The sequence below is a fragment of the Musa acuminata genome, chromosome BXJ3-7 (genome assembly GCF_036884655.1).
Source record: "Musa acuminata AAA Group cultivar baxijiao chromosome BXJ3-7, Cavendish_Baxijiao_AAA, whole genome shotgun sequence".
NCBI lineage: Eukaryota > Viridiplantae > Streptophyta > Magnoliopsida > Zingiberales > Musaceae > Musa > Musa acuminata.
Genome location: NC_088355.1, coordinates 30402980 through 30429844, shown reverse-complemented (window position 1 = coordinate 30429844; position 26865 = coordinate 30402980). Strand labels below are relative to the sequence as shown.

The 26865-nt window shown below is 36.6% G+C and overlaps 2 protein-coding genes across 2 annotated transcripts; both read right to left on the bottom strand.

Annotated features, from left to right (window-relative positions):
- Positions 1-546: 546 nt before the first annotated feature.
- On the bottom strand, positions 547-7301 carry LOC103973508 (uncharacterized). Its single transcript, XM_009388089.3, has 4 exons — positions 7172-7301; positions 6785-6950; positions 1208-1275; positions 547-1127 (listed from the first exon to the last, which is right to left on the bottom strand). The coding sequence occupies exons 2-4, from the start codon at positions 6944-6946 to the stop codon at positions 692-694; spliced, it is 666 nt and encodes a 221-aa protein (XP_009386364.3). The 5' UTR covers positions 6947-6950; positions 7172-7301; the 3' UTR covers positions 547-691.
- An 18279-nt stretch (positions 7302-25580) lies between these two features.
- LOC135643248 (dehydration-responsive element-binding protein 2C-like) lies at positions 25581-26637 on the bottom strand. The gene has a single exon (XM_065159981.1). The coding sequence runs from the start codon at positions 26331-26333 to the stop codon at positions 25725-25727; it is 609 nt and encodes a 202-aa protein (XP_065016053.1). The 5' UTR covers positions 26334-26637; the 3' UTR covers positions 25581-25724.
- Between the last annotated feature and the right edge of the window lie 228 nt (positions 26638-26865).

Here is a 26865-nt window from a genome sequence, read left to right as displayed (position 1 = left end):
GAGAACGGTAGTTTTCCTTTTGATCTGCTTTCCTGAGGCCAAGAGAAAAAAAGGAATCGTCTTACAACAATAAAATAGAATACGCACAACATATGTTTTCCTTTCATTTTGATTTAAAATAATATGCATTCGGAAAAAACACAGGCAGGCTTGTAAAGAGGACTAGTTAGTGAGGGTTTAATAAACAAAAAAAAACCAGCAGAAAGTATTCACCAAACAAAGAAAAAAATAGTTAGTTAATTTTTGCTTAATTTATCTGATTAATATATGAATGATCTAATAGAAAAAGTAAGTTTACTCTATTGCCATTAAATGAAATGGAAATGAAATTAATAAAAAAAAAAAAGGGGACGGGAGACATGATATAAAAATAACTTTTTTTTTTAAAGTCCTATGGCGGGGACCATATACGAAAATTTTAGTTGATTAACAAAAAGAAAAATCTAATCTCTGAGAGGTGGTCAAATCTTTTATCTCTTCCTTTATTTATTTTGTATCATTTTTTTTATAATTTATAAAATTTATATTTTACTTATTTGGCCCGAACCCTAGTTAAAAGAATATATATATATATATTGGACACTGTGTACCTTCGACTATCAAATCGGCAAATATTGATCGTACCATACTAAATCAGCCAAACCGGCCGAATCATAGTAAACCGGCAGGTTCAGCAAGCCTCCTAAGAGTGCTAATTTCTTATGCTAGAACTCACCGGATCAAGTTGATTCTGCACAGATGAACCAACCGGGCGCAAAGAGGAAGAAGCCATTCTGTATGATGCCTGTCCGCTATACACACCAATCCTCTCCACATCAGAGAACTCCTGCAGTGCCTTATCAACATTTACCAGCCCTTCTGTTTTTTTGGCCTTACCATCACTATTCTCATCCGGCAATACTGCCGCACGATTTGGAGTAGAACTTTGAGGCTTAACAAGGTTCTCATGACCTCTCTCCTCAACCACCTTATCTCCTGTTTCCTCTCTGGTCACTATCTCATTTTGGGCTAAATCTGGCTGCTCGTTTTCAACTGTAATGTAGTTTTTGGTTGTGTCAGTTGTGGTCAACCCCATGGATTCACCGTGTGAACATGGAGGTTGTGACTCTCCAACTATTTCTGCATCACTGTGTACAAACAGACTTACTACTGCTGCCACCAAAACAAAGAATAGAGAGTAAAACCATGACCTAAAAAGTAAATTTACCATCTCGCTCGAGAAAAGGCTTCATGTGGTTCAATCTTAGATGCGGCTTCTTTTCCAATATCAGGCATCTGTCCAAAATGTTTTGAGAGAGTTAGTCACATTAATAGCATAACATTCAATTTTGCAAGAACTATTGCATGCAGAGAACCAAATTCACTCTCAACATGCTTGATCCATTCAACCATGCAATATAAGTTCCAACTATCAGAATTCACCTACATACCATATTGAGTTAGTCACGCATAACATACACAATCTAAGAGATAGCACAGTGAGTTAATTACATTTATTTCATAATTTAAATATTCAAATACCGAAGATAACCACATAATCTACACCATTTGGCGACATGAAACACTTTCAGCAATTGAGCTCTATTCAAATCACTAGAAACTAAGAGGCATCACATCCCTCACCGTTTCTCCCAGAGTCTTTTTACATCAACTCCTGGCACCACAATCAAATTTACTCACCTTACCTAACCGGTGAAATACATATTCATGAATTTAAACATCTAACCTATCTCTTACTAGACATGCACATCCATCTCAACATCACCGAAGCAAATCTCAGCTTACGAGAAAATTGTGGCTTATGCTAATAAGATGCATGGAGTATGATGAATCATATCATTCATCATATTCTATATATCTTGATATGCTCTGAATTAAATTTAATTGTCGTAACTCCCACATGGATGGCAATGACATGAACCGGATATGATGCCTTATATGGGTAGTTAGTTCAACAGAGAAAGCAATTATACGCTTGATCGAATAAGAAACAAGCTGGTCTATTTTCTTGCTGAATAAGCTTGAACGGAAGTGCCAAAAAATTTACTTGGAAGAGTACCATGCTCTTCCTTGCTGATTAACATAAGTGTTATTACACGTGACAAGTTTACCCCTACTGATTTAGATTAAAATATTCCATTACAAGAGCACCAAATTAAAAAAAAAATCTTTTTTTCTAAATTATGAGTCCTTAGGCTCAATGCACCAACCACTATAATTCTAGTGGTTTCATTCTAGAGCACTATTAAATAAGGTATGCAATACCGTACCGTACCGATGTTTCGAGGTTGGCTCGATATGGTACGGTACCGTGTACCAAGCGATACACATAATTCAGGTGTAAAACCCTCCGAAAATACCTGAAAAAAAAAAGAAGTTAGGATAGGGTTTTTAAGTTAGAAATAAATATAGTAATAGCATAAGTTTAACAAAATCAATGTAAATTAGGTAAGAATAGTATTACATATCTTTTTCGAGCTTTAAAGAATATCTTGTTCAAGGTTCGTATTTCAGTCCATTATGGATTGTTCTTATGTAAACACACCTGTTGATTAGAAAGTTCTTCCTCTTAATCTTCCCAAATTAGCTTCGATTCAATTCATAAATCGTTCTTTTGTAAAGTTTATGAGAGCACAAATGTGAGAAAAAAAAAGTTTAAGATAGTTTAAAAGAGTATGAGAATATAATGGAATGAAATAAGGGAGAAGAAGAGTTTAAATACTATGAGAAAGGGCTCCAACGGTTAATTTGACCATTGGAGCACTATATCACTGTTACCGAGCGGTTTTAAATATTTCTTCCTCTTACTGTAGCATTGTAGCACGTTCCGTACCGTAACGAGTGGTCCACGTATCGGTATGCCGTCGGACCGGTACGTATCGCCCATACTGGGCGGTACTATTCAAAATTGCATACATTGCTATTAAACGTCTTTTTATCCTGCTTGAAATCAATAAGGCCTGAAAGATCGGGTTTAGGACAATAATGGCAAATGAAATGTTGATGTTCTCAACAAGAAAATAATTTGTTCCCTTAGATGAAGAGTCCTAGAAATATGGAGAAGCTAAGCATTTTGTTTATACAATCAATGCTTCAAAATAAGCTAACAATTTGCTGGTGGTGTCAGTAATGACAAATTAAAGTTTGGTTTCTTGCTTAGTTCAATGCAATAAGTGACTCCAAAAAAATCTGACAGGGCAAAGTTAGCAATAACATTCGAAGCCTTGATGACATTTTGCATTTTCCTCAACTAAATTGTCAACAAATAGAATGAAATGATGAAATTTTAGAATAAATATTTTTTTAAAATTTGCATTTTCCTCTGAAAGAACTGTTGCAGAATTGCTTGATAACATTTTAGAGATGGCCACTCTTTCTCATTCTTTAACCCCCAAGTTCTTTGTCTCATTGAGTATTACTGCTTCAGTATGATATCAGCATGCAGTGGCAACTCCCTACCAACAATCACTGGCTTTTAATTTTATACTGAATAAAAATGCACATAAATCTTGTGTTATCCACTTAATATCACTCCAGGTAAGCCAGCCAAGCTGAGCATTGGACTTATGGTGCTCAATCTGGTCTGTTTTAACTAAACTCAAGCACAGTTCAACTACAGTTTTCATTCTGTTTTATTTATATTTGCTTAAACCTCAATATATAGCCTGAATCTAATATTTCAAAAAACAGTTATCATATAACTGTATCACTGATAACAGTTATCCATGAAAAGAAGCCAAAGAAGATATTGAATCACAGTAAGCAATATATGCTGCAACTTAAATATCAGAGATACTAGATTTATCAAGTATTAAGAAATTGTACCATATAGACATGTAGAGTTCACATTATCAAACAAGAAACCTGCCATACAAGACTCCACTTTCGGTTATACAAGGCAACCATATTCATTGAGAAGCAAGAATAGTATTATTTATATAATAACATATCGTCTATTAACAAATATATCAAGATTGGTCATAAACAACATGAAAACTAGAAAATAACATGATAACCTATTCTTAAAAAATTTAACTACGTTGAAAGTAAATCGACCCATTAAACTAAACCAAGAAAAGACTACATTTGATGTCCGGAAATAATCCATCTATTTCTTGATTTAGTAGATCGACTAGAAAGTTCAAGGCTCTGCTTTCTTCATACGTGATGCACTTGTTCATGTCTCGTCTCGCAATCTAATGCTGAAACATGCTTTTGTTCAATTTAGAAAGTTACTAATACTTATTTATGATATCAAGTTGGATGCATTCCTTAAGGTTTTTATCCAGTTTATGGCACATCAATTTAACTATAGACTTCATATTCCTAAACCACATTAACCAAGTGGTATTATGCTATAGTTACAATTCTAATGATCTAACAGTAGACAGGCAGTGCTGTATCATCCTGTGTGATGATCAGATAAATCACCATAGGAACTAGCTATCAAATGGATGGATGATAAAGAATTAAATTCATGTAAAAATAAGTCATTAGGATCCAACTTTCGAACAATCATGACAGCACCAAAAACCAATGTTCATTATGTATGTGCATGTGGTACATGTTCAAACCAAGGAATGCAATATCGTACCGTACCGGTGTTTCGAGGTTGGCTCGGTATGGTACGGTATCGTGTACTGCTCGGTACACCAAGGCGTACCGAGCGGTATATCAGGACGTACCGAGTGGTTTTAAATATTTCTTCCTCTTACTGTAGCAATGTAGCACCGTAGCACGTTCAGTCCGATAGCGGGCGGTCCACGTACCGATATGTCGTCGGACCGATACGTACCGCCCGTACCGGACAGTACTATTCGAAATTGCATACCATAGTTCAAACAACCAAAGAATGTCAACATCTGCTAGATTGAAGTTATCACTTATAAGAAAAATGATAATCAGATAGAAAAGGACTTCATATATTCTAAGCACTTTCTTCAAAAAATAACACTAGGAAGTCAGGTCCAACTGAGTGAAAGTTCCAACTTACAGCATTTTCTAGATCAACAGTACCATGATTTGATTCCTGCACCCATGTATTTTTTTATTGACCTGATTTTATCAGTAACAATAGTGTGGGTGGCATAGTTAATAAACACTCAAAGGAAATGGAAAGTCGTCATGAAGGTAAGAATGGATCTAGCGAGAAGCCACAAATAGTTTAAGAAGTTAGAATACAAGAATTTCTCTCCTAATATGGAAAATTTATAAACATCATTCTTTCACATGCCAGAAGGCCAAAATAAATGCACCTTGAAGGCATGGGGAACAGCTTGATGCAGCATATTTTATCGTCAATTTATCCAACAAAGACATCAAAATTCAAAGAGAAAATATCTCCAACAAAGACATCTACTTATTCAGAGAGAAGTAAGTAGATGGACAACAACAAAAAGAAGGTTCTAAATCAGATATCCATATAAAGTTCCTCCCTCCTGTAAATCCTGGTCCACTAAAGTAGGCTCCCAATAGATGTAGGATTCATATGTCAGAATAAAAAGATAAAAATGGAGGCAAAGGATACTTTCAAAATTTTACCTAAGAAATGCAGAACTAAGAGGTCCCAGGAATAGCTAGTAATTATAAATTAATCCAATCCTATATGGTAAGCCACTAAAACTTCCTTCAAACAAAAATTAGTGCCTTGCGAACACTAAATCAATTCTATAACTAAGGTAGCACTGGACTATACTAATCCACATCGTCAAGTAGTTCGAGTTTTAAGTTCTCCATAACATTCAAGGTTCCCTAATAAACTCACCAACATTATTACTTTCCAATTTTAACAAAATTAAACAATCATATATATATAAATCTTTACCTTTTATATGCTGAAGAAAATGGCATGAATGCAATATCGGTATGGATTACTGAATCAACTTACGTGACTAGCAGATATTCATATTGTGATGATAGAAAAATAATCTATGACAATATACATTAATTATGTAAAGTCAATATCCGATGGGACATGACATATGGTTTACATATGAAAAAGCGCAAAACATCTTAAAAGGATAAGAGCATTCCTTGATATTTACAATGCCAAATTAAGAAAACAAAAGCATCTTGGAAAATAGACTAAGTTTATAGCGGTATAAGGAAAAAAAATGTCTAACCTAAAACTTCACTGTTTCTCACTGGCAAGCAAAAATGTTCCTTTGGAATTAGATGGCAATTTATCATATTAATCCCTTCTTAAGTAGTACTTTAGAATTAATGTTGCAATAACTTCTTCACCTTCCTATCCATTCTGCTTCCAATGAACTAGCATATATGTTGAATGTAACATGAGACGCAACATTATATAGGGTTTAGGGACGATAATCTAATCGTCCTCCACCATAGTTCCCGTCCAGGGGTAATTCCCAACATGATAAGGTTCTTAAAAGCATGTAATGTCACACACAAACACACATTCAGTTCACTTTGGAGACATCTGATGCGAAGTTGTAACATGTTTGGCAATTACGATATACAATAGCATAAAGTTGCTAGTCTCAATGTGAATGCTTTCCGACAGATATTTCTAGAGCAGTAGCATTCGGACTGAAGGTAAAACATAAAGCATGGTCACATTGTGAATTGATACAATATACAAATCTAATTGTGATTTATAAAAAAAAGTACAATCAAATCCTTACACCACCAAAGAAAACAATAGTTTTATTCAGTTAAAAGAAACATCACTGTCTTGTTAAACAAAAGAAAATAAAACGGGCAATACAAAGTGCATCATACTTTCATCTTTATGCAAAAGAAAATAGGTTTGATTCGTTACCACGCTAACTTGATCAAACCTCTCATCGAAAGCATCAAGTTCAGCTTTTGGGAGCATTTCCTGCTCAGTCTTTTCCGAAGAATCAACTTTTCTGGCTTTGGTAAGATCAGATTGTGATGAGGAACGCTTTCGCTTGTAGGTTATTACTATCTTGTCGCTCATCGTTCTGATCCAAAGAACCAATTCCATTTGTTAGACAATCATTGTCCAATAATCCACACCTAAATAACGAGTACAAGAACTAGGCAAAATTCCTTGCATGCTAATAGTGAAGACAACCTTCTCGTTAGTCGGTTTCCATCAGAAGAAGAAGAAGAAGAAGAAGAAGAAGATTTCAAGTAAGACATAACAATCTACAAAACATAATCATCGAAGTTACCCACGTACAACAACGATCGCACGAGAGAGCGGCAGCGGATCCCTAAAGCAAAGGGAAGATGGAATCCTTCGAGATGCGTGAAGGATGGGGACGGAGGTGGCGAGGGCGCTGCTACCGTTTTCGCCCTCGGCCTTTTATCGAGCACTCCCCGGGTGGGCCCGTCGACGGCGTCATTTAAAGCGTCAGGGTTTGAAGCTGCGGACGTCGTTTCGTCCGAGGCGGGGCCCGCCGCCAGGATCCATCCCCTGTCCCGGAGGAGGCACGGGACAGGGATTTGTCCACTCACTGACGCCGGGGGCCTCGCGTCGCGGGATCTACCGAGGCTTGTTCCTGACGCCTGCCACGGTAGAGGCACGGGATTCAGGGGAAGCCACACCACCCTCCGTTCCTGCTGCCGGTTCCCAATAACGGTGTTATGTTTGGGTACATGCATCCTCCTGAATAAAATTTATTACGAAGGGGGCGAAGAAAAGAAAATATTGTCTTTTTTCTTACATAAAATTAATCCCTAACTTATCAAATTATTTAATTAAAATAAAATAAAAAATATATCAATTAAAAATTTAATTAAAGTTTAATCGATAATGACATTGATGTCACCACTAACACGATACATACTATAATAAAATCTCCTACTCATCTCTTACTTTTGTTGAAAAACACATTCAAATATTAATAACACACGACATGTGAAAACTAATATTTTAAAAATTAGGAATCACATATTAAAGATTGTATGGTCAAATATCGATCGTCTCGACGGTACCTTACCACAAATGGCAAACTGAGCAGTCCTTGAAGCTCTTAATTTTGTTTGTGTTGAATACATTTTAATCAGTAAGCTACTTAAGATCCAGATTTGAGACTTTGACAGCTATACTTGTTCTTGATCTCATTTACAGGGCCTGCTCAAACTGTGCTCGGTGAGGCATATAGAAAGTAAGTGAAACTTAGAAATGCATGCTGAACAAAGGGTGTCAATTTGCTCAAAGGAACTTTTTGACATTTGTTCATGGAAAAACAAAATACTCTCCATTTGAAATGCTGCCTGATCGAATGCTTTTCCTATGTTCTCATTACCCAAAATAATAATAATAATAATAATAATAATAATAATAATAATAATAATCAGTGCTTTTCTACGTGGCATTTTAAATAATAGAATATGTTTTATAAATGAGATGGTAAATGATATCATGGAGATTTTATCGTCACATAATATGTGATGAACACGTTGACAATCAATCGCATCATTTTCCATCTGACTTGAGAATAGTATGTGATCACCCCATGATCCTCAAAGCCACCTACCTACAAAGGACTCTCACGTGTATTTCCTCGCGTATTGAAAATATATTTTTATCAAAACTATCCGATAACCTTAAAATAATTTAATCATGAGAGAGATATTTATTAGGAATGTCTCTACTTAGTTTTGCAGGTTCGATACTCCCAAATGGTAACTATGACTATGATTGATACAGAAAGAGCTCGAAAATACATAACCTCAATGATTATATAAAATTTAATATTTTATAACATCTTGATTTAGTTTTACATAAATATATATATATATATATATATATTAAATAATTTGTGAAGGCTAGAAGAATCTACTAGTTTAGAATTAACAAATTAATACATTACTTATTAAGTCGCATCGCGACAAACTAGTCATACATCAAAAATGGATAACAAGGATTAGTAGTGGATAACGGAATGTACTACTAATCACAGATAAAAATTTAAGAGAGCTCGCAAGAGCCACATGAGTCAACTATCTTTAAATTTTTAATTTAAACCTAGGTATTTTGGACCATAAGTTAATATATTAATTATAATTATCTCATCAAATTCGATAAGAATTTTTTTTTCTTTCTTTTCATCAGTAAACCTGATGTTTCCTAAACGAAGGATGACAACCACCACCGGGTTAAAGGCATCAGAGATGAAGCACATAAAATTGTGGGAAAAGTTAGCCTAAAATGCTATTCTTTTCTTCCCTGTCCTCCTATTGATTTGGTATAAAGTATAATGCTTATTCATCCAAGTGATGTCCTACCTAGTTTCCAGGTATTCTTTGGAGTCATCTACCCCATCAAGCTCGTAGAACTTTGAGATTTTGCACTTTTTTGTTTCTTCTCAATATCTTGATAAAAGGCATTTTTAATATCATAGTACAATTTAAATGCATATATGCAATGCATGGACAGTACTCAACCACCAAAATATGCGTATATATGGACCTTATAAATTTAAAAGTAATATCATAATAAAAATTTTCTCATCTCCAATTGTTGATTTTCTTCGAATGCCCAATTGGTCCATGAATCAATTATGTGGTACCATTTTAGTTATTTCTTATATATATATATATATATATATATATATATATATATATATATATATATATATATATATATATATATATATCTTCAGTTTAAGGTATCTCTTGCAAATTTTATAAGTGACTACGTGGCAACATTTGATTTGCTACAATTTTAGACTTATTACCAAGATTTTCTAAGAAAAAGAAAAAAAAAACCAAGTTAAACAAAGGAAGGAGACAATAATAGAATTGATTGAAAATCTTTAAAGTAAAAAAGTAAAAAGATTTTATCTCTAAGAGGAAGATTCTCAGGGATGGAAATATATCATTAGAGATATGCTACAAAGAGAAAAAAAAATATTCCTCAAATCAAATTTAAAAAAAATATTTTTTTGTTGTTTTTAGGTAGTTTAACAAGTGAAAAAGGTGTTGTAAAGGGATCACAAATTATGAAATAAATTAGGATTTTTTTCCCCCTACATTATGCATGAGAAGTGTGATGTCATATTTCTTTCTCCGATAGTATTAGTCCGACCTGCGTGGCATACATATGTGCAAGATCTTCATCCTAAAAATTCTCTTTGTGAGGCAGTGTTATCCCTTTTCTTCTATTATTATTATTATTTTTATTTTCCTCTCTCATTCCCTTCCTTTATTTTCAAATTAGAAAAACAATCAAGAAAAGAAGTAGATGAAAATCTCATCCTACATCAATCAAGCAACTCAGTATTAGGTATATGAAAGAAGCAAAGAAGAAGAGAGACAAGAAACTTTAAAAAAAGCAATGCAAATCAAGTCAATAGAATGTAACCAGTGACATTAAATTATTTCCCCTACAGCACTTGTTACTCAACAGTCTAACCTTCAAAGGTAGCTCTATCTCTCATGTGTTCAAGGTAGCATATAAGCACATTTTGGTACTTTTTCTATCATCAATCTAATTGATTATGATAATTTTAATTAAAAAGGTAAATCGATTAATACTTCCTAAAGTTTATGATCCTCTCTCGCTTTGATACCTTTGACTTCTTGTAGTGAACTCATCCTCTCTCCTTTATTATGTTAAGGATTTTGATTTCTCCCCTTGGGATGAACCACTCTCCTTTTCTATCCTTTCGTTGATAATTTTAACTCCTGGTTACTTTCAACTTTCTTCATTTCCCTTATCTATCCTCTTATCCTTCATCTTGTCTCCTCCCTTAGGAACAATCTCTTTACTCACTTTGACTTCATTGGTCCTCTTCCTCAACCCACCATCAACAATGTTGAATTCTCCCTTGAGGATCACTTACTCCCCCCTAACTTCTTGCATTGCTCTTACTCTCTCCCTTTTGATTCCATTGACAATCTTGACTTCTTTATTACGATCCCTTCTAGCTTTATTGGTTATCTCTCACACACATAATGAAATTCATTGACTCGTTCTCAAAATTATAGTAAAAATTTGTTTTGCTTCAATATAAATATCTTTAAATTTATATAAAAATAAAAAAATATTGATTCAATATTTAGATATTATTACACACATAAATGATGCCATCATATTCATTTTTAAATCATGCGGAGGTCTAAGATAAATAAATAATATTTTAATATTTTAATACTCATAGATAGATATTTTTATATAAAATAGAATCATACTAAAATATTTCAAATATATAAAAATATATCTTAATTCATGTAAAAATAAAAATACCATTGATGCCCCTTTCTTGTGAAAGTTTTAGGTGAAATTAATAATATTTATGTTGTTATAATTATAAATGAATATCCTTACACTCATTTTTAGAAGCCAAATCAAAATATAAACATCCATACATTCACATAAAATATAACAATATCTATTTTGAAAATGATTATAACCATGTTCATGAATAAATGTAAATGACAAATATTATCGATTTTACCACACACTTTGTTTTTTCTATTTTGTGTAAATTTAAGGAGAGTTATATTCAAAAAACCAATATATTTTCAGCATGATCTTGGAAACAAATCTAACGATGTTCAATTATGAGTGTGACGGCATAGGTATTAAGTTTACTTGGCACTTTCACCGTGAAGGGGTAATAATATCCAAATAATGAATCAATATATTCTTTTATTTTGTGTAAATTTAAAATAATTTCATAGGACAAATCATAATGGGAGGGGGAGGAGACGGGTAATGGATGAAGATGAAGATAGTATTGAGTCAACCTTGGAGTCAAATCCATTGACAAAACGGAAGAGGGAGAGAGACGGGGGTGGGTGTAGCGGTCGAAGTTGCATGGGCCGAGGGGGTTGTTCCAAAGGGAAGGGTTAATATTGTCAAACACAGAGGAAAGGGGAGAGCATGAGATAGTGGAGGAAGCTGAAGGTGATAATTTTAGGATTAGTAATGACATTAACAGGGAGGAGGATAAAGTAGTACGTGTGTAAATTTAAGCAAAACTTGTAATTTTGATGGAAGCAATTGTATGAAATCTAACTAAAGCAAGTAAATAAGTATAAAGAGAAAGGGTACTTATAACCCCTAAAAGCCCCCAAAAATTAGAGCAAATCAAGGAAAAAAAATTTAAAACTAGGGTATTGATAATACTATCATCGTTCATAGTGGTACTGCTATCGATACTCCTAAAATAATACTATTTGCATCATTTATAGACTTATGTTATACCATAGCCTGAGTTATATAGTACCACCTATCATGAATAATTGGTAGGAAGGGAATTAATTAGTGCTTTAAAAAAATTTTGATTTAAAAGTTCGATCAATAAATCTGTAATGAAAATGTAATTGATAAAAAGTGAGTTAGAATTGCTTAGTAGGTAAATCAATATGTAATAGTAAATCAAGGTAAAAGAAGAAATGAAAATTGATTTATAGTAGTTCGGTTATCCCAACTTACGTCCACTCTCGATTCCTCTTCTTTCGAGGCCATCTCGATTCCTCTTCTTTCGAGGCCATCGACTTTCACTACCGATCATCTTTTAATGGGCGAAGATTAACTACCATTGTTACAACTCTTTTTCCTTTTCACCGGTTAAGATAGAACCCTTATACCTTTTTTTTTACAAAAGAACTCTCACCTCTCTTAGAATAACTTTTAGAATCAAGGAGGAAGAGACTTAACAATTTTTAAGAGTTTATAATACTTTAATATTATTGAATCTCATATTTTGATGACGAAATCAATTGATAAAGTTAATATTTAATTAGCATTTGAGTGATGTAGGACTAACTTCGATCATGGAAAGTAAATTAATTAAAGTTGGAGAATCAAACGTTGAGCTGGAGAGCATCATGTTAGAAGATTGTATGACGTGCCGGCAGAAGGATTTCATTGTTAGGAACAAGTCGACTCTAAGAGTGGGGGGTGAATTAGTGCAGCGGTAAAAACGTCGATTTTGAAATCCTTCGTACGATTAAAATCGATTCCGGAAATATGCTTAACTTTGAAACGTTTATAAGAATGTCATGAGCAAATAAAATAAGTAAATCAGTTTGCAATATGATAATTAAAAGCAGAACAAAGATGCAAACTGATTTATAGTGGTTCAATCGTCGTGATCTACATCCACTCCACTAATTCCCCTTCCGTTGAGGCTACCGACATCCACTAACGATCTTCTTTCAATGAGTGAAAATCAACTGCCCTTTTACAACCCTCTTCTCATTTTCATAAGTTTAGAAGATAACTTTTATACCCCTTTTACTCCTCTCTAAAACTATACTAATACTTGGAGCTTTTAGAGTTCTCACAAGATTAGTTTTTCTACTTTTTTTTCACTTAATTCTTATGTAAGTTAACTAGGGATGAGAGAGGTATTTATAGGCCTCAAGTTGATTCAAACTTAGAGCCTAAAAATGTCTCATCCTGAGTTTCTTGGGTCCTAACAGTACCACCGCTTATGTTGGGTGGTACCACCGCTTGTAGCATTGACACTGGACAGTACCGCTGTCCAGTTTGGTGGTACCACTGCCTAAGTGACTGTGTCTAGGCAATACCACCACCCAGACCGGTAGTATCACTGCTTGACATTAACACTCGATGGTACCACCGCCTAGTCTAGCGGTACCATCACCTGACATAGTCTCGGAGATTGTGCCACAACGGTGCCACATGTTGGGTCACTATTTGGGTCTTTCACTTAGCCCAACATAGTCCATACATGGGCCTAATTTATCCCTAATTGGTTTGGCCTAATTCCAATCCCAATTATGTGCTAACTACTAAATTTAAGGCATACACTAAGTAAATCCGGTCCGGTTAGTCTAGGTTTCTTCTGGTGAGCTTTTGGCGATCTTTCGATGAACTTCTGATGATCTCTCGGCAATGTTCCAACGTACTCCCGATAAGCTCCTGGACTTTACGACGATCTTCTTGACGAGTTTTGACGAGCTTCTTCGGTAAGCTCCTGGACTTCTTGGTCAATTCTGGTAGGACATCCGACGAATTGTCACGGACTTAGCTGGTTTTGCCTAAGTCGTGCGGCACCCTTGCGTGTCCGTCCGTAAAGGTCAGCCTCCCCGAAGCCTCCCATGTCCCTTAGGACCCAAAAAAGAGAGAACGGGTTAGAGAAAATGCCTCGTTCGGGATCCATAAGCAAACATTTTCGAAAACACTTCATAGACAATGCAAATTACAAACAGACTTTACAAGCTCTGAATAGTTGCACAACAAAAGGTAAAATGGTCCATTACAAATCTAAAATCTCTCACACGTGTTCACATGACACAACCTTTATTTACAAGCCTAAAGAGGCCACCGACCTAACTAAAATGGGATTATTAAGCCTTCGGCCGTCCCTCTACATATTGTACAAGGCATGAACATACCAAAAGACACGGACATACATAAGCATTACATCAAACATCCTGTTTAGAAGTTTGTCCGTGACATTCTCCCCCACTTATTCCTTCGATGTCCTCGTCGAAGCCTTTGTGAACATTGCAACTCCTCGCCTATGTTGAGTCTTCAATCTTCTGCTCCAGCTGCAATGCGCCTCTTGGCTCCCAGTTGCTCTCCGCTGCTGTTTTTGAGTAGTCGAACCTTTGATCTGCCATGCTGCTTCAACTCACCAATGACTCTGACTCTGGTGTGGGGTTGGCTGAGTTGTGTTGATTCTTGTTGATTCCTGCGGATCCCCTAGATGAAGGAAAAGACTATCCTTACTGCGCTAGTCTCTCAAATTCCTCATGCTGCTTGAATTAGGTGGATGCTTGTTGGAGCTTTAACGAGTATCGTCTCGTAAACTTCTGAAGTTTTTGGTCATTTCTCCATAAAATTTGCTCATTGACTCTTCTTTCACTTAGTTGTCACATCCAAGTAGGTTCGCATCACTTTTGCTTTCGATTGGCATTTCGTTGGGAAATGAAGCGGACAATCTACTCTCAGTAGCACTGATCACCATTGGTGAGGATTTGACAACTATTGTCTTTCATTATCTTCGAAGGGTCTTTGAACTTATGCAGAGCTCCTCTGCTGGATAGATAAGAGAATTGGGGTACTTGGTTTCGCCCATTCTCTTAAGAGTTGAGAAGGCAAAGGTTACTTGACTTCGCCCGCCTCCTCGAGGTTGTACTTCATGCATCGAGCTAGTTACTGACCTTCGCCTGCTCTTTGCTCACACTTCTGAAGCACTTGAAGTGTTTGCAATCCTTGCGTTGAGTTAGCTACTATGATTCACCTTCTCAATGCCATCGAACTTCTGGAATATAGGAAGTTTTCACCCCAACTTGGAGTGATTCTCTCATAGGTTTGGTCGCCTTTGGGATTGTACCGTCTTCTCCATCAACCCTGCCGCCTACTCCACTGAGTAGCAAAGGTACAGCACCGCGTACTACTTGCTTCGTTCCTTGGTTATGCACTCTTGCATGACCCGAAGTCCTTCACTTTCGGCTATCTTGATGAGAAGCTCATTAACACCAGTCTTACGAAGTTCCTCGGCCTTTGCCCTTCAGCCTTGTCTCGGTACTTGGAGATTGCCTCTACATATTCCACCCCCTCGGCCCCTTTCACGACCAAGTGCTCTCCCTCTATTAGAGCAAGGGATCAATGACTTTCACGGAAGTCCCGCCTCTACGGTACCATGGCGCTACCATGCCCATGGCCCTACTATCCATCGCCTTGCATCTGTATCCATTTTCTTCACGATCAGTAGATATGTCTCTGTGACACTCTTATGAGTCCACCTACATTCTAACCGATGCTTGATTTTGGGTAGCTAAGTCCCTCTAGACTTGTCGTCGCTTCCTCGCCCCTTTCGACCCCCTACTTCAACACCTCTGTGTTCTCCAAGCAGCTCCCTATGGTCGATGGAAAGACAGACTGCAACTCCCATGCATGGCCTCTGCCATCACATTGTAGGGTTTGCATCGATTCTGTTCTCCTTAGCTTCTTTGGTAGCAACGTTCGCTTACTCGACCTTGTTCTCTGACTTGTCGGGCTCCCTTAAGCGAATATGAGCTCTGGAGCAATCCAACTCTCCCGCTGCTTCGATCATACCTCTGCATAATCAAGTCCCTCCCATGGGGCTCATTGTTACTTACATTCGAACTTTTCCCTTGGTGGAACACAGCCCCCATATGCTAATGACCAAGGTTTTCATCCGATGCAAAATTCGATGCACGCCCGGAAGACCCGCCTATGCGGTACCATGGCCTTCACTCCTTGAATCCATAGCCCTTCTTGCCATCATATTATTCACCAAAGTGGAGCTTCCAGTAGCTCCCAATCATACCTCCATATGATCTAATCCCTCACGGGAATAGATCATGTGTATCGCATTTGCCATGAACTGTTCCACCACGATCCGCTGCACTATGTCGCCTCCTGGTGATATCTCTATTGCATTCTGATCCTTGTGGGATGAACTTGAATTGTGAACCCTCCGTGTGTGGCCTCTGCCAATACATCGCAGGGTCTCTTCTACCTTCGATTTTGTTCGCTCCTTTGACAATCGACCTTCATCCACCCACTCTTGGGTCACATCTAGATGAAGCACCGCTCTAGGACAGTTCATCGCCTAGTAGCTCCCGAAGTCCACCGACTTCACTGTAATTTGTGCACCATTGTTTGGATCCTATGCCTCTACCCCTACCAGCACAATCTCCGCTGCGCACCGCTTCCTTCATGGCAACTTGAATGGCAACACTATGGTATATTCTTCAAGAGTACCCACCTCTGAGTCCTCTTACCCCGTGCTAAGGCCTTCTGAACCCAATTTCGCCTTCGCAAATTGAGTCGCCTTAGTTCCTCTATCAAATGCTTCTCCGAGATAAGATGCATGTGCCCAGAAGCTCCTTTCGTCTTTGGCACCATGCAAGATGAGTCCACTCCGTCAAAATGAAGGACCCATGGAACAACATGATTCTACTCTTGCCTCTGCAATAGTTCATGTCCTTGACCTCTGTCTAAGGAAAGCACTGTGCCTCCGTACCATGTTCCAACTTCTATGCTGGCTCCCTTCATGCGGCTTGGGTACTTCGCCAAGTTACACCCAAGTTGCTCCGCTCCTCGTTTTTTCATTGAGTCGATGGTGGCCCTTGCGCCCATCATTCCACGGGTCAGCCCTCCCTTGAGTCCGATCTCCATATCGACTCCAAGTGTGCCTTCATTTGTGTTGCTTTGGGTCGCTCCCCCACTTGATCTCGCAATGCATCCACCAATGCATTCTCTCGAGCGAGATCATGCAACAACTCCTCGCCGCTTGTTAAGTCCATTGAGCTTCGTGGAGTTGTTGTTTGTTGAGGTACTCCTTCTCAACTTGTGAGGTCCGTCCCACATATTCCTCCCTTTGGAGAGCCGGGACTTATCCCTCCTGGATAACTGTCCCATTGGAGCAACATCTCTCTTCGTTTCGGAGACCACCATCCCCTTGGACTACTCTGATCTGCTGAACAAATTGTGCATTGTTCTGCCTCCTGCAAACGCACTTGCTAGATTGCGGACTCCACGTCAATACAGCCCCTGCTGCACCACTCAAGGCCTAGCAACATGCTGAACTCGTTGCACACTTCAGCCTCCTACGGATGTGTCCTTCACATGCCGAAGAGAAAGTTTCAATGCTCCATGGCACCGAGTTTCGGTCGCCTTGGGATGGCCGCGAACATTCCATCGTCGCATAGTTTCGGTCAGCCTCCCCGAAGCCTCCCATGTCTCTTAGGACCCAAAAAAGAGAGAACGGGTTAGAGAAAATACCTCATTCGGGATCCACAAGCAAACATTTCCGAAAACACTTCATAGACAATGCAAATTACAAACATACTTTACAAGCTCTGAATAGTTGCACAATAAAGGGTAAAATGGTCCATTATAGATCGAAAATCTCTCACACGTGTCCACATGACACAACCTTTATTTACAAGCCTAAAGAGGCCACCAACCTAACTAAAATAGGACTATTAAGCCTTCGACCGTCCCTCTACATGCTGTACAAGGCATGAACATACCAAAAGACACGGACATACATAAGCATTACATCAAATATCCTATTTAGAAGTTTGTCCATGACAGAATGTCCGGACTTCCGACGAACTCTCAAACTCCCAACGAAGTATCGCTCTTGACTTTGGGACTTCATTTTGCTTTATGCCTTGATCACTATTGTAGTTAATCCTGCACAAATAAAACCTACTTCAATCTAGACAATTATTATAAAGCTTGAATCATGTTGTCCGGCATGTCATTGGTTCATTGACGCTTTGTCCGATTTTTCGGCACATCGTCCTCTCTTGCGGCTTATTGCCCAATCGGCTTATTGACCTCCACAACTCTGATCTACTTGGCACAATTTCTGCTCTTCTTTGCCCGATGCCTGAACTCATGGCTCAAAGCCTTTTGCTGATACGTCGACTGATCCTCCGGCTCGACGTCCAATCTTTTGACATGTTCCACTCCGACCCAATATGATTCTTCTTGCCTTTAATTGTCTCTCCCTAATCGAAACTTCCTATGTCACTCAAAATGTAAATTAAATCATAAACACTATTAATTGGTTTCATTATTAAAATATGAGATTCAACAATCTTCTCCTTTTTTATGATGACAACCAATTGATGACGGAGTTTAAACAAACTCCCAGAGTTTAAATAAACTACCCCTATCAATTTGCCATATTGATAGAACTCTTGGATTCAAAAATCCAAGCAATATGTTATCATAAACTTATGCATAACATCATACTTCTCCCCCTTTGTCATTAACAAAAAGGAGAAGTACACCTTTCAAGTGTTTAGAGATATAATGTCAAACATTGCATTTATCATAATGTAATTTGTAAACTAAAAAATTTAGCAAGTGTTACATCATATTTAGAACATGCAAGCTAGCAGATTTTATATCACTTTATAACATGCATAATCACTAAATTATTATTTATTTTAAAGATGTGCATGATTGTAAATTTTGCAAGTTTATATTTTTGCTTCTTAAGATAGGCAAACTAGCAATTTTTGGTGATGTTCAAGATAGCAAGCTCTTTCTTCTCTTATGAGAAGTACGATTTTTGCTTCTTTTGTAAAGTACAAGCTTGCAAGATTTTACATTATTTTACAACTGGCAAGTGTTACTTCTATTTGAAGTGTGAAGGCTAGCAAGTTTTTGAAAAATAATGCAAGATAACAAACTAGCAAGATATAATATTTTACCTGAAGCAAGCTAACAAGTTTGGCATCTTTTTACGATATATATGTTTGTAATTTTTGCTTCTCTTTAGATGTGTAAGTAAGCAAGCAAGTTTTTCTCCTTACAATTTGTGAGCTAGCAAATTTTACACATGAAAGTTGGAGGATTTTTGCATCTTTTGAGATGAGAAAGCTTTTTGCTTGAAGTATGCAAGCTAGCAAAATTTGTTCTCCTTATGTCATTGTCAAATAGAAGGGAAGAATACAATGTTGTAATTTTTTTCCTTTTTATCAATCTTCATATCATGACAAAGGTAAAGTATCAACCTTATTTCAATATATTTGTGCATCATTATAGTTTTAATTTACAACATGCACAATTTTAAAACTTTACATATCATCCTTACTCTATACATGATACTAAAAATAAATCAATCATCATATCATACATGATACTCATAAGCTAGTAAATTTATATTATTTTAGAGCATCAAAACAATATCATGAGTATTTTATGCATTCATATCACCACATGAAGAATATCAAGAAGAATTAGATGATGAGATATACTTCAAGAATACAAGGAATTATACAAAGACAAAAAAAATCATATCATGAAAGATGAGATTATGTGAATACCAAAAGACATGATTCATTTTGACAAATCTCCTCTTAAATATTCAAAGAGAAATCTTAAGAGATCAAATAATAAAAGATATTCAAATGAAATTTTAAGTCATAAATTTTGAAAAAGATATTTTTTTTAGTAAATCATAAAAGGAAATATAGGAGAAAAAGATTTCAATTCATGCATAAGAAATCTTATAATTCATATAGAAAATCTACTATTTAGTAAAATACCAAGAAAAATCGTAGGAGTACAAAGAAGAGATCTTGATTCAAAAAATCTTAAGTAATTCCAAGAAACCAAGATCATGATTTTGATAAAACTTATTCAAATTAAAATCATCAAAATCATCAAAATCTCAGCATTTCTTTCAAGAGATTCAAAATGACATAAATAATTTTATTGGTCTCTTAGTGAAAAATCGATAAGATAGAGAAAAAGAAAATTTTCAAGAAAAAAACTTTCCTCCTTTTGTTTCAACTTATTGATTGATTTCATACATGCATGTTCTTTTCTTTCAAATCCATGCATCGTAAACATAAAATTTTGTTTACAAGTTCAAAATCCGAAAAATTTCTACCACGTGCTTTTAAACCATTGACGACATCCGTAAAATAGGTGTATATGTCTCGAATGGTTTCACTTAGTTTCATATGAAATAGTTCAAAATCATGCATTAAAAGATTGACTTTAGAATCCTTTACTCTACTCGTGCCTTCGTGTGTGATTTCAAAAGTAGGCCAAATGTCAAAAGTCGTTTCGCAAGTAGAAATCCGATTGAATTCATTTTTATTTAAGGCGCAAAATAAGGTATTCATAGCCTTTGCATTTAAAGAGAAAGTCTTCTTCTCCAGCTCATTCCAATCGTTCATCGGAAGAGAAGACTTTTGAAAACCAAATTCGACTATATTCCATAAATCGAGATTCAAGAAAACAAGAAAATAAGAAAACTCTCATTCGAGTTTTCCAATATGTGTAATCCGTCCCATTAAACAAGGGAGGATGAATGAGAGAGTGACACTCTTGAAAGCCGAAAAGAGTCATTTCTCTTTGGGTGTTAAACCAAATGAGAAAAATGAGGCTCTGATACCAACTATTAGGAACGAATTAGCACTAAGAGGGGGGGGGGGTTAATTAGTGCAGTGGTAAAACCATCGATTTAATAAAAACTCTTCGTATGATTAAAACTGATTCCGGAAATATGCTTAGATTAAAAGCGTGTTCGTAAACATATTGAAGGTAGTTTGCAGTTAATGTAAATTGCAAGAAGTAAATGCAAACCAGATTTTATAGTGGTTCGATCGTCGTGACCAACATCCACTCCTCTTCCGTCGATTCCTCTTCCGTCGAGGCCACTGGCATCCACTATCGGTCTTCCTTCAATAGGCGAAGACCAACCACCTTTTACAACTCGATTCTCCTTTTACTGGGTTTAGGAGGTAACCCTTACTCCCCCTACTCACTCCTCTCTCAAACTATTCTAATACTTAGAACTTTGAGAGGAGTTCACACAAGATTACAATAGCATTTCTTTCTTTTTCACTATCAAGTCTTATGTATTTTAACCAAGGATAAGAGGGATATTTATAGGCTTCAAGTTGATTCAAACTTAGCCTAAAAAGGTCTTATCTTGGGTTTCCTAAGTACAGGTGGTACCACCGCCTGTGCTAGGTGGTACCATCGCCAGTGTCAGTCTGACACTGGGCGGTACCATCACCTGCAGCCTCACGGGTGGTACCACCACCTCACACAGTCTCGGAGACTGTGCCACGACGGTGTCACCTCTTGGGTTACTATTTGGGCCTTTTCATTGGGCCCAACATAGTTCATACATGGGCACAACTGGCCCCTAATTGGGTTGGCCCAATTCCAATCCCAATTATGTGCTAGCTACAAATTCTAAGACATTTACTAAGCTAAACAAGTTTGTAAGTCTAGTTTCTTCCGGCGAGCTTCCGGTGATCTTCCGACGAACTTCCAATGATCTCTCGGCAATGTTCCAGCGAACTCCGGGCAAGCTCCTGGACTTCACGACGATCTTCTTAGCGAGTTCCGACGAGCTTCTTTAGCAAGCTCCTAGACTTCTCGGTTAGTTCCGGCAAAACTTTCGACGAACGTTTGGACTTTCGACAAACTCTCGAACTCCCAATAAAATTACGTTCTTGACTCAAAGACTTCATTTTACTTTATGCCTTGCTATCGTAGTTAATTCTGTATACATAAAAACTAACTTCGATCTAGACAAATATTACAAAGCTTGAATCATGTTGTCAAACATGTCATTGGTTCATTGACGCTTCGTCCGATTTTTCGGTGCATCGTCCTCTCTTATGGCCTATTGCTCAATCAGCCAATTGACCTTCGTAACTTCGATATCCTTGGCGCAATATCCGCTTTTCTTGGCCCGATACCCGAATTCACGGTCCGAAGCCTTCTGATGATACGTCGACTGATCCTTCGTCCCGACATTCAATCTTTTGACATATTTGACTAGCCCAACATAATTCTTCTTGCTTTAATTGTCTCATCATAATCGAAGTTTCCTACGTCACTCAAAACGTAGATTAAATCATAAATACTTATCAATTGGTTTCATCATCAAAACTTGAGATTCAACATGAGCAAAAATGAGTTTAATCGTGTTTCTATTTATGAAATGACTTTCGATATTTGGCATACACTTGAAATCACACACGAAGGCACTAGTAAAGTTAAAGATTCAAAAACAATCGTTTGATGCATGATTTTAAACTATTTCGTATGAAGCCATGTGAAACCATTATTGACATGTATACCCGTTTTATGGATGTCGTCAATGACTAAAAGCTCTTGGCAAATATTTTTCGAATCTTGAATTTGTTAATAAAGTTTTACGATCTCTTTCTGAAATTTGGGATCCTAAAGTAATGGTCATTCAAAAGGCCAAGGATTTGAATACTTTTCCTCTCGAAGAACTTATCGGGTCTTTAATGACCTATGAAATGAGTTGTATGTCACAAAACTAATATAAGAACAATCTTTCAAAGAATAGAAAGGATTTGACACTTAGAACTCAAAAAGACCACTCGAGCAAAAGCTCAAGTGATGATGATAACTTTGAATTTCTCACTATAAAATTTAAAAAGTTTATGAAATAACAATTAAAGAATAAAAATGAACTTAAAAAGAAGTTGCCAAAGAAGAAGAGAGCACTCAAGGCGGCTCGGAACAAATCGAGTTCATCCGAAGACGAAGAACAAACCAACAAAGGTGAGATGATAAACTATATCTTAACGACTTTCGATGATGAGATAATCAAAACCCCTTTGTTTTATTTCGAAATTACATAATGCATATCATGAGTTATTTTTAAATTAGTTTAGAAAATATCATTTCTAAGATAGTTTTAGCAATAATTAAGATATATCGTTAAATATCTTGATGCTAATAACATAAGTTATTTTAATTATATCAGTCACCTTAAAGTTCATAGTGAGACATTTCTTAGTTTCATATAATAAATCAAGATTATTATTGCTAAGTAAAATATTATCTACATATAATACCAATATAATAAACTAATTCTCACTAACCTTTAAATATGAACCCTAATAAATAATATTTTTAAAAATATAAAAAATAATAATTTTATAAAATCATTATCTAAAAGCTTGTTTATAGTCATAAATGAATTTTTTACATTTATAAGTCAAATTCTCATTTTCTTTCTTTTTTAACATATCCTTTAGGTTGATTTATATAAATTTTCTTATTTAATTTTTATTTAAAAATTTTATTTTTACATCTATATAATGTAACTCAAGATCGTAAAGAGTTATAAATATTATGACTATTTTTAATGAGTTCTTTTTAAAATAAAAAATCTCATTATAGTCGATATTTTTCTTTTAAGAAAAATCGTTGCACAAGTTTGGCTTTATATGATTTGATATTACCTTTTGAGTCATGTCTAGTTTCATAGATCAATTTATAATTGATTCTTATACAATTGTTACGTAATTTGACTAGCACCTAGATATTATTATGATCTATTGATTTGATTTTATTTTTCATTACATCATATTACTTTTCAAAATCTCTACTTTTCATAACTTGTGAAAATGATAAGGGGTGCATCTCTACTAATTCTCTCATTTTCCTTTGAAAATATTTAGGGATACATCTCAATTATTATTAAAATTATCTTAGAAATAATATATTAATCAAGTCTTAGAGAGAATTAGTATACAACTTTATTCAATGAATGTTAAAAAGTAAAAAAAAAATAATTAAAGCTATTTTTTAAAATAACTCAAAAAAATAAATGAATGAAAAATATTTCTTATGTATGCACGGTTGGAAGTTTATTATATACTTAAGGATATACTCGACGAGATATCAGTTTTGTATTTAGAATAATGGGTAGATATTAGAGTACCTAAGAATGAAATATTAGAGAGCTACAAATAAAATAATAAAATATCTACAAGAAATAAATGATTATATGCTTACATATAGGAGATTAGATCGATTTGAAATGATGATATTTTTATTTGTCGATTTTGTAATTATAAAAAAAAGTATAAAGTAATACATTATTACGTTATAACCTAATTTTGTGACATCTTTTAAGGTCATTAATTAAGTTTTGACTATAAAATTTTATATCATGACTTGGCATTATTAGACTTAATTGTCAAATTATTAAATAATATTTTTTTCTATATCACAATATTTTTCTTCTCTAAGAATAACAAGTTCTCTAGTAATTTTAAGCATATTGATATAAAGTACTTGATGGTAAAAGAAAGAGTTTAATAATAATTAGTGTTAATTAAGAACTTTAATTTCATTATATTGATGGCTAATCCATTCACCATTACAGTTTAGAGTATTTGAAAGAATATATTTCAATAATATAACTACTAACAATGTTATTGTATATAGAAGAAAGTACGACATTAATTATAGATAGACTCACATTAATAGTCAAATCTAATATGATATTATTATATTTATTGGATTTATTGACTTGTTTTATAAAATTTATGTGCACATTAAAATATTTTTTAAAATTTAAAAATCTAATCAGGTAAAATTATTTTTAAATAATTTTTATTTTATTTATTTTGATTTTGAATCCTTTTGTTTTATATCTTGTCTGTTAATAGGTTAAGTGGAAGAATGCTAACTTCAATTATGTGACCTTGATTAATTTTTATTAAGATATATTAAAATTTTAATTAAATTATAATTAGAGTTATTAGAATAGAAAGAAATTCCTCTTATATTATGATACCTGATTGGTTAGTAGGAGGGACTCTCCTAATTATCTTTTGTGTTCAGAACATAACTAAGTTAATCTCTTTACTTCATTGTTGACCATAGTTGTGTGAAAGATTAAAAAAATAAAAATATAATTTTCTCTTTATAGATTTGCTCTATTACTTGCTATGCATTGAACCATGGTGCTTTTGGATTGGAATATGGTGTATTTTCAGATTTGATATAGATATTCTGAAATAATATTAAAAATGTATGTAAATCTAATTTTTGATATATATTATTTGATTTTAATTTTGACATTAATTTATTTCGTATGATATTATTTTATGCTTATTGTGGACGTAGTACCCTGGTAGATTAAGTCAAACTAGTAATCATCCGTTCAAGAACCTCTGCACAAGATCCCACCTGTTCTGCTGCAAAGGCCCAGTTTTGCTGGTCGATCATTAACTCACCTTGTGTCCGATATGGAAGATTGCAAGAGAGTAAAATGGCAGCTAAGCTGCCTTCATTTGTCACAGAGAAACGAACACAAAGTCAAAGACGCAGATCACCGGGAAGAGAACAAGTGTAAGCGTCTATAGCTGCTCTGTTCTTCATCTATAGAAAGGAAGAAGACGTCGATCCAATTTACATCGATAGAGCTACATGCATCGGTATACAGACAGACAACGGTTCGAGTATGTAGGACGCGGTGATCCAGTTTATATCGGTATACACATAGAACTGCTTAAGAATACGATGACACTTGCAGTGGTTCAAAGTTCATGAACTGTGTGTCGAGCTCCTGCTCGTCTAAGAATGGAACGCTGTGGAAGGCCTCCAGCCCGAAATCCTCTGGCTTCGGCAACCCAGAAACATAATCGTCGAAACTGTAGAGGCCGTCGGCGTAGAAATGCGCGGCCGGCAAGCCGATGCTGTCCGGGAAGCTCGCCTGTGAGTCGCCGGTGCTGGTCTCGTTGGACCAGGAGGACGAGGACCGGAAGCCCGGCTTGACGAGTGCCGCAGCGGGAGGCGGCGGCGTCGACCCGGTGGAGTTATCCCCCACGGACGAGGGGCGGCTGTCGGACAGGTTCAGCCGCGCGCAGTCGCCGTAGAGGGAGCGGGCCGCGTTGTCGTAGGCCTGCGCGGCCTCCAGGGCGGTGCTGAAGGTGCCGAGCCACAGGCGGGCGCCGCGGTTGGGCTCGCGGATCTCCGCAACCCACTTGCCCCACGTCCGCTGGCGCACCCCTCGGTACGTGCATGCCTGGTTCTCGGGACCGCCCTTGCCCTTCATGCACCCCTTCCTCGATCTCCGCAGCGGGCAGCATTTCCTTGGTTGCTTCTCCTGAGGTCCCATGGCAGCACTGTGACGAATGTGAGGGCCAAGCAGGTGACCGTGGGGTACTTATCTATTATGACGGCTGCGGCACCGGTGGCACGTGTGGTGGCGCGAACAGGTGCCAAGTAGGCGGGGAGCGGGCAGGGGAAAGAAGGAGGGCTGGACACGAGGCCGGCGGCAGCGGCCCCCTGGAGCGGCGGGGCCACCTGGCCAGACAGTGTGGGGTCCACGAGTCAAGTGCCCTCCTCGGATCGGCGGAGACGACACGTGGCGGCCGGCGGCGGAGGACGGGAGCCCCTGCTGTGGCCGGGTACAACGAATGGGCAAGGGGGCTCGGATAAGGACGGGGTCGCTGAGGCGAGCGATGACTTCATAGGTGCTTTGGATGAGTACGGACTCGACGGCTGGTTGACAGCTCTGCTACAAGAACGGTTGTAAGCAAAACTCCAGCGAGCCGATCAAGGGCCCTGCACGCATCTCTGCTTTTATGAGCCTACGGACGGTGATCGGAGAAGGTGCGGGACGAAGCGGGATATTCAAAGGGCCCACC

Coding starts and splice junctions, on each gene's coding strand:
- LOC135643248 (XM_065159981.1), bottom strand. CDS start 26,333: ATGGGACCTCAGGAGAAGCAACCAAGGAAATGCTGCCCGCTGCGGAGA.
- LOC103973508 (XM_009388089.3), bottom strand. CDS start 6,946: ATGAGCGACAAGATAGTAATAACCTACAAGCGAAAGCGTTCCTCATCA. Junction 1,276..6,784: donor GGTTTGATCAAGTTAGCGTG/GTAACGAATCAA, acceptor CATTTTGGACAG/ATGCCTGATATTGGAAAAGA. Junction 1,128..1,207: donor GCCTTTTCTCGAGCGAGATG/GTAAATTTACTT, acceptor GTTTGTACACAG/TGATGCAGAAATAGTTGGAG.